The 8764-nt window shown below is 43.5% G+C and overlaps 1 protein-coding gene across 2 annotated transcripts; it reads left to right on the top strand.

The window, feature by feature from the left end:
• The first annotated feature begins 125 nt into the window (after nt 1–125).
• Nucleotides 126–4726, top strand: LOC131591479 (testis-expressed protein 33-like). Of its 2 annotated transcripts, XM_058862226.1 has the most exons (5): nt 126–319; nt 613–785; nt 2436–2583; nt 3823–3933; nt 4143–4726. In XM_058862226.1, exons 2-5 carry the CDS (start codon nt 654–656, stop codon nt 4232–4234), a joined length of 483 nt encoding a protein of 160 aa, XP_058718209.1. In that variant the 5' UTR covers nt 126–319; nt 613–653; the 3' UTR covers nt 4235–4726. The 2 variants fall into 2 exon arrangements, with proteins under 2 accessions (XP_058718209.1, XP_058718208.1); XM_058862225.1 differs by having other exon boundaries at nt 126–785.
• Nucleotides 4727–8764: the final 4038 nt, after the last annotated feature.

The raw sequence follows: 8764 nt of genomic DNA, 5'->3' as shown, positions 1-8764 counted from the left end.
CTCTGTTACCTGCAACCTGCTTGTGTTGGGTGGGAAAAGCAGCTCTGCTGCATGAGAGTTGCACTCTGTGCCTGAAGACATGCAGAAATTCCAGTGGCCTGATGAAAGATCAGGAGCAGAATGAATGCCGAGTCCAGTGCTAAAATACAGCGCTGGGTACTGGACATGGGAGGGCCAAGCTGTGGTTCTGTCATTGATTCTATGGAAGACTTCTTGCCAGCCCACCATCTTCCCATTTAGAATGTGGAAAATGGGAGTACCTTCCATATGGCAGCTGGGCCCAACCCACAGGGAGGTGTGTTGCTTTCCTGAGGTTCAGGTAAGGGACACTGAAATGTATCAACTGGTATGGCCCAGTGATTATTATACTCTACTGGTGTTCCAGATAGGCAGCAACAAGGTCCCAACAAGAAGGCTGAGGTCAGAAACCTCATGTGAAACATTTGGAGCTGCTAAAAGATCCATTTCTGCTAAAATACCGTCCTGTTGACTATCATGACTGTGTTAGGAAAGCCTCCCAGAAATCCTGTATGTGTGATGAGAAGTTTCGGGCACAGGTATTTAATGAGACATGAGCCTTTTACTCTGCTCTTTGTGTGTTTTTCCAATCAGCGAGGATAACCCTTCTCCACACTGTGTGAATTCCATTTCCCATGGAGCTGGAGCCCACAGCTCATAGATGGAGGGAGCATTGTTCCCTAGCAACCATCTCTACTCTTCAGCCTTCACCCAGGACCTGCCTGCTTGTACAAACCACCAGTCACCACACAGGGATCATGGACCAGGTGAGAGAGGTAGTTACAGAAGAGGTTTTGCCTCTTGGTAAATCACAGATATTGGCATTTTTAAATTATTTTATTTTTAAATAATTTAGAAAATAAAGGAGAGAGAAATGTCACTTCCACATCCATGGGACTCCTCGGGTTTGGAAAGTCACTGAAACCTCCTCACACTTTAGAGACCCAGTCAAATGTGGAAGGCCTATGAGACCACTCTTGGCCACATCTGGTGGCTGGTGAGATTGGCCAGTTCCCCCACCTGTCTATGGAAGTTTTCTGCTTAGGGAGAACAGCTTCCTTTTTCCTCAAAGGCTGCATGTCAGAAAAAAGTGTTAGGCTATGCTAAACATCTTTCAGAAAAGAAAGATCATGTTTAATCCTTCTTAGCTCTTTGATCAAGATCTTTTCTGACTGGTTGCCTATTGTCCCTCACAGAATTAGTTTAGCAAAGCAATAAGTAAACATACTCCTGTGGTTCCTGTTATCCAGGAGGATGGTAAAATGGCCTTAAAGTCCTTCTTGCCTCAAGGTGTGGTATTCTCTGAGCAGTGCTTTGACTTCGGGGTCAGATCTAAAATGAAAAACGACAATCACATGCAGTTGCACTGTTTTTATAATAACAGTGACAACATCATCGTTTGTTCTACAAACTAGAAATTAGGAACAGTCACAGGCTTTGGTGTCATTTTTGTCCAGGAGGAACTGGGGAAATTATTGATGAAAGGGATTTGGGAAATGAGCACATTGCCTCATTACACAGAAATTCTGCTTTGTTGGAAGAAATGGGAGAGGAGGAATTTCTACATCAGCAGACTGGAAAGTTCTTCCTACTGAATATAGTAATAATAACAAACAGACATGGGTTTTTTTAAGTAGGAGGTGGGAGTTAGCACAGCAGTTTATTTAGCAGCAGCTTCCTGCACTTTGATCATGTGTAAGTGTACGGCTCTTCTTTAAAAATAAAGAAGAGTGAGAGGGAAAAGAAGCAGATCATTCCCTGTGAGTTTTTTTTGTGGGAGAGGCTCTGCAGAGCATACAGCACTGACTCCTGGAGTCTGGCTGATACAATAGCTTCAGCTTCAGGATCCCAATACTTTGTAAGACTTGGTGCTGCAAAGATCTGTCACAGCGTAAAACCCAATCTGCTGCTGATTTAAGGCAACCCTAGTGGAGCACTAGGCTTCCTACCCGATGGGCTGGCGCCTTCATTCCCAGAACTGCCTCAAGAGCAGAAGGTAAGCCCTGTGTCATGTTCTGAGCTAATCTGACGAGTCCAAACATGCATTCCTACCCAATCCAGATCCCATTTGTCCTGCTGCTAGTGCCAGCAGGCTCACAATTACAGTCTTCCACCACTATGGGGCAGGGCTTCGGTTTTGTCACAGCCTTGGATGGGCTAAACCTACCAAGCCCCCCTGGGATGGGGATGTGACAGAGGGTTACACAGACATTCCCTCTGCAGGAAAACCACTTCTCGTCCTAGTTGTCCCATGCAAATGCAATGCCTACAGAAGCCGCTAAGGGAGACTCAAGGACAGAGCCAGGTCCCAGGGATTAGTCATAGCTCAAAGAGCTGTGCAGGGGTGGAAATGCCAGGAGTTTGCTGCACTTTGGGAATGTGGATTCACAGCGTTTCCCTGTTGTTTGTATTCCCAGAAATGCCAAGCTCAGGACAACGCAGCATTAGAAACAGGACAGAAAGGACTCAACGACTGTACTGAAATGACAAAAAAATACTTGACCTGGGCATCTCTTTCAGATTACCAACAGCTGAGTTACAACTTCAACATTAATATCTTCCAAGGTGAGGGGGGACACCACCTACCCCTGACCTTCAAAGCTGGTTCCATCTATGCTTTGCCGGGGCTCAGGCAGCCACATTGCTCTGGGTAAAGATCTGACCATACATAATACTTTCCCCTCTTATTCCTTCTATTCAAGGTCACTGCTTTTCCAGGCTGTGATACCTAAGGAACTGGAATCTAGATACTCCCATTTTATGTATCTTATCCCTTTCTTTTCTTTCACTTTTTTTTTCCCCCCCCAGTGTGAAAAGTGAATGTGAATCATAATCCTTGTTGTCCCGTCCAGAGTTGTCCAAATGGACACCATTTACAATTTAATGTTCCCTTTCATCTCCAGTTGCTAGTTACCTCCCATTCCAGGGCCAACATAATTTCTCTTCCAGACTTCTAGACATGTGGAGCTCTGAAATATCTTTCCCAAACCTCTGTTTCCAAGGTTCCCCGGGATCCCTCCATCTAAGCAAATAATGGAAACTGAGCATTCATCCAAGAAACTCTGAGATAATTGTCCATGGTTCTTGTTTCTCGTTACCAGCATAAGGCAGATTCCTTTTCTTTATACAGTATGTTCCATGACAAGACCTTGCTGGGTATTGAGGACTGCATTGTCCTGGGTTTGTGTGGTTACACAGAAAAGAAGGACGTCTTTCCTCAGGGAGCTCAAAATCATTATTGTCAAGACAAATATGTGATTAAAAGGAAGGTGAAGAGGAAAGGATTAGAGAAACACCACACCACCCCCCCCCTCCCCGCCATGGTTAGAAGTAAAGAAAGGATAAAAAGAGAAGTCACATTTGGCAACTCTTTAAGTATTTTGGCAGAAAATAAGATCAAGAAGGCCTAGAGTAGTAAAATGGTTTTTGGGGTTTTGTGTAGTTGTGCTGCTAGTAGCAGCTAGGAAGCTACTCACATGGATGAGGAGATTCAACAGTAGGGTAAGTGGGCACTTGGCTGAGGAAAGGGCACTGAGATACAAATAAAGATGCCTTGCAGCACCCTCTGTGTGTATCTCATACTTGAGGATGAAAAGCAGATTAATTGGGAAACACAAGTAACCTCCTGGGTGGTGATGGTGAAGTTATTTTTCAGTGCCCAGGCTCAGACCTGATCAAAGGTACTGCAGTCAGAACATGCCTTTTCTTGAGCACTTGCAACTGCTGGCGTTGCTCCCCTGTTCAATTCCAGGACTGCAGTAGGATGATTTCTACATACAATTTCTTGTTTGCTGCTCCTTGCAGGTGGTCCACTGAAGAGCCAAAGCTTGATGAGAGATTCCTACACCCCTGATGTATTTCAGAAGGCAGTCATAGATCCCAGGCATTGGCATGGAAGGACAATTAATGAGCTGGGTATGACTTCTGACATTAAAAGTATATTGCTGAATTCCTGAGATGGGTGCTGCTTCTGCCAAGAACAAAGGATGGGTTTGAGCAGAGGCACAAGGGGACTAGAAACTGGCATTTTAATAAGAGAGAAGCTTTACAGCTAGAATAATCCTTGGGGTATGATAGCAGTAGGAGGGAAGCTGTAACTGAACTATGATTTCCATTCTTTACAGGGAGATGGTATGAGAAATATTTCCTAGATCTTAACGTGCAGAAAGCAATGAAGGAGAAACATGGGAGGCGTAAAAAAAAAAAAGATTCCTAGAAGATGAAGGTTGAAGATTGGAATGCATTCAACAATGAGTCTTTTCCTTCTACCATCTAATAAACCTGCCTGTGAAATCTGAACCCATTGCCTGCTAGCTGGCAACAACAGATTTGTTCCTGGTGCTTTCTCCCCTCTCTATTAAAGTGTCTCTGGGGAGAGCAGTGTGAAATAAGTCTGAACATGCAAACAAACAAAAAAAACCATCACTGTTGCTCACTGATACCGTGGGAAGGATTAGTGTGTGAGGCCTGTACCCTTGGAGAAGGATGTGGAGAGGTTCCCACATGGAAATTCACCTGCTCAGCATATAAGTTGGAGCAGGACCTGTGAGTGGTGTAAGAGGGCAGTGGTGGGTGTTTGTGAACAAATAATGTTTTCTGGAAGATTTATGACACTTTGACAGCTGCCCCAGCACTCCAGGGAGTACAGAGGATGCACTGGGAACCAACCAGGGTTGTCCCAGCAGCAGAAATGTGCAAAAGGAAATGGAAATCCACCTGAGAAGAGGAGGTATCAGGGTGTTTGTGAAAGCTCACGCTATTTACAGGCCAAGCTGGTGAAAACAAAACCAAAGAAACAACAGCTTATTCCACCTAAAGGGAACAGGAAAGCTGCAAGAAACCTCAGGACTCCTCCAATGCACAAATCACCCCACACCATGCATGTACCCTTACTGAAGCTCTCATAAGCCCCACTTGCCCCTGACAGCCCTTTCCCTAGCCCAGAGGTGACTCTCAGAGAGAAGCACATGCCTCCAGCATCCAGTCTGTACAACCTGGAGTTTGGGAGTGTGTCTGGGCAGTAAGTAAGGACCACCCAAGGCCTGAATGATGCAGGATTTGCAGGGTCTTTAGTGCTTCCTGATGTGTTTTTCTCACAAATTTAATGGTCTTTATTGCAGGACTGCCTTCCAGCTCCAAAGTGTAGCAATTTGGTGCAGCAATCACAAAGTAATTTCTGGGAATAGCAATGCCCTGTTCTTCCCTGTCTGGTCCTGAGCTCTCACCATTTTAGAAGATTGATGCTTTGCTCAATAATATGAACTGTTTTGGGACAGAATTAGGATCGTTACTTCACCATTGGCTGGTGATTAGATAACAGTATGCTGACTTTGTTAAAGTAGTGAAGGAGGTTAAAATTTAACTAATATGATAATCAAGTGATAATCATTTTCCACAACCAATAATTAACCGGATATTTCCAGGCAGATGTCCAAGTCTTTCAAATTAACTAGACTGGCCAAATTGCAGCTTGTAGAAGCCTCCCTATGGGTTTGCTTTGTACATCAGTACTGAGTGGCTGCTGTCTGAGCACACACCACTCTCGCCTCCCCTGAACAGCACAGCTCTGTAGGAACAGCCGGTTCTCTGTGTTGCATCCAGCACTGATGGCCAATATAACTCCAGGTACATAATGAGTCTTCTGAGACCACAGCAGGTCCTAATCCAGAAAACATGGAGCTGAACAGAAACCCACTGATGATGTTTGGCGTACTGGAAGCAGGCAGTTCAGGGCATAGTCAGCTAATAGGCAACACATAATGTGGGATGAATCCACAAATAGATGTACAAATTTGTTTCTACTAGACATTAAAAATGCTTATTAGCCATTAGAGATAGACACTAGGGCAAGCAGGCAGACTGCAGGATTATGGTTCAGCTGGAAGCAAATGCCCTTTTGCTATTCATGGAGGGCTCATTAAGAGAGTAGATCAGAAGAGAAATGCACTGAAAGGTCCTGTTGGTGCACCACTGGGCACAAAATGGGGTGTTTGCCTCTTGCAGTGAAATGAAGTCACTGTGTAGACCTTTTACAAATGAAAATATTTTATAAGCACTTAAATAGAATAAAATACTTGGTGTTGTATAATGCACTCAAATGCGTGACAGCTGTTTGATGACAAATGAACATACCTATGTCAATTCCCCTTCATCTTCTTTGCTTTGCCAAATGGTACAGCTCAGCCAGGAACAAACACTTTCAGACAGGTGACACATGAAAGCTGCAAAGATAACTGAGATTATAGCTTTCAGTGAAGCAGCACAGCTGCTGGGGACAATCAATACCTGAAGTCTCTGAGTGCTGAACAGACTAATTTAGCCACAACCTTGGCAAGGAGCATTTTCCTGTGTGGCACTTTGTGTTGTAGAGTGCTTTGGCTATCCAAACACATATATGGAAAGCCAGCCTTGGAATCTCCAGGTACCCTGTCATATGCAGTTAGACAAGAACAGAGCTGAAATAAATGCTCATGCTCCCTGCAGCTGAAATCTCCCTTCTATCCATTCTTTGGCTCTCAACAGTTCATTCCTTCTTGCTTGTTTTGTGCTGGTGTTGGCACTTCCCTGCCCACGCTCTGAACTGAGTCAAACTGATAAACCAGCAGAAAATCAATACAGAAGGAAAAACAAAACCAAACAAAAGTTAACAGGTTAACCAATTAAAATTCCTAAGCAAAGGACCTTGTTGCAGATAAGGCAATGAGTGATGGGATATGCAGATGTTAGGAAAGAGGAGTAGAAGGAAAATGGAGGTGGAAATGGCCTTTCACTGCCTTTTTTATGCAGCAAGAAATTAGTTTGCCTTCACTGTATTGTCTCACAGAGCTCAGTGCTTTGCAACACAGGTAGCCCGTATTTAAGTGATTTTACAGGGTCTGATCATTGGGTGGCAGCTCTGAGCCAGCGTTTTTATCTGACAAGTCAGAAATTGGAAAAAAGTGTATTCTTCTCTGGTTTAGCTACACCATTCACTGAAACTGCTATTTAAGAACTGTTTATGTCATCCCCAAACAGTCGGTTCACTCGAAATATAATCACACTACAAGGATTTGAAGTAGAAGAAACCAGTTTCACCCCAGCTTCTGCAGCGCTCTCCTCACAACTTTTTCTAACAGCATTGGCTACTTCCCAGTTCAGATTTATGCATCACTGCAGTTGAATCACAGGTCATTTTGCAGGACATCACATTTAATAAATATTTCCTATTGTCCAAACAATATTGTGTTTTTCTTCTCATTTAACCCTCTGACTCTGCCTATCTCATGCTAACCTGAATGATTCCAACCTTTGGTGTCTCCACTGTGAATGACTTTGAATGGCTTATATAAAGAGATGGTAACAACTGTAAGAACAGAAGACAGACACTGCAAAGATTCTTATTAGGATCTTTAGCCAACTATTCTATTCAATCCTTTGTGCTGTAAAGCTTGCATGGAAGTAAAAACCTAAATTCAGAGCTACATCTATCCTGAGGTATTCCTAAAAGAATGGAGTACTTACTGCTGATCCTGCCCATAATGGTATAAAAGAGAAATCCAGCACTGCTTGAAGTGACAAGAGATCACAACAAAAAGGGAGCAGGTGAATTGACTTCAGTGCATTTCACTCTCAGGCACTGAGTTTAAAATACAATTCTGTCTTATATTTGAAGGCATTAAAAAAACTCTTATTCATCAAGGGAGAATGGTGATTTGAGGGTTAGGAATTACCTGTGGTGCTCCACTTGATAGTGGTAGAGCAAATGAGCCAAGGAACAAGAAGGGTATAAAACAAAACCAAGACTCAAATGGTCTGTTCCTCAGGGTTCACTTTGTATTTTCCTTGCCACAGACTCCTCTCTGACAGAGCCAAGGCTTCATGGATTGAAGCTGGAAGAGCAGTGACCCGGTGTCAGGGGTGGGGTCACTGCACTTGGAAACAGTACAAGAGGTTTAAGAACAACAACTCCTTACAGATGGAGAATAGGCTCTCCCAGATTTGGGCAAAATAGGGGTGAGAGCTACATTGAAAAATATACAAGAAGGTTCTATTGCTGATTTTAGAGAACAGGCCTAACAATTTTTATGCTGAGTTGCCGTTTTATCCCTCTTAATAACATTCCTTTTCTTTTAAACCCTTGGATTCATTGCTTCTGAGCAGGAAAACTGATTATCCAAGCTCATTATGGGCCCAAGTGAAATAATTTTCTTTTCCTATAACCTGAGAGCCTTGAACTGAAATTGATTAACTATTTTTAGAAAGAAGCTCTAGCTAAATCTGAGTTCCTCCCCTGCCAATCACACCTATCAGGGGAGTGCAAAACAAGCCTATCTAAATGCAGATGCCTAGGAATTATGGCCTGTCCCTTTTACCAAGTACATTAATATAACTAAGAAAGAGGTGGGGTTGTTTGAGATCTTTCACTATGTTGGACTAGGAGCTGGAGAGGAGAGGTACCATTTTTGGAAAGAAAATGGGATGATAATGGTGTTATATTTCAAATTTTTAGTTTGGTTATCTAACATACCTGCAACTCCAGCAGCATCTTTTGAATCTCAAGGCTGGCAACTTTCTTTTTCCAACAGTCTTCTTTAGGGTTCTGAAGACCCTTGTATTGTCTTCCTTGCCACTGATGGATGAAAAAAAACCACAGGACTTGGCTGCTACCAACAGCCCTCTAGCTGGCAGCTCTCTAAGGTGCCAGCTGCATACAGACAGGAGATGACCTAATGGGGTACACTGTCTTCCAGGAAGCCAGAAGAAACCT

The sequence above is a fragment of the Poecile atricapillus genome, chromosome W (genome assembly GCF_030490865.1).
Source record: "Poecile atricapillus isolate bPoeAtr1 chromosome W, bPoeAtr1.hap1, whole genome shotgun sequence".
Classification (NCBI taxonomy): domain Eukaryota; kingdom Metazoa; phylum Chordata; class Aves; order Passeriformes; family Paridae; genus Poecile; species Poecile atricapillus.
The sequence above is the reverse complement of the archived record's forward strand: the minus strand, read 5'-3'. Positions and strand labels throughout refer to the sequence as shown.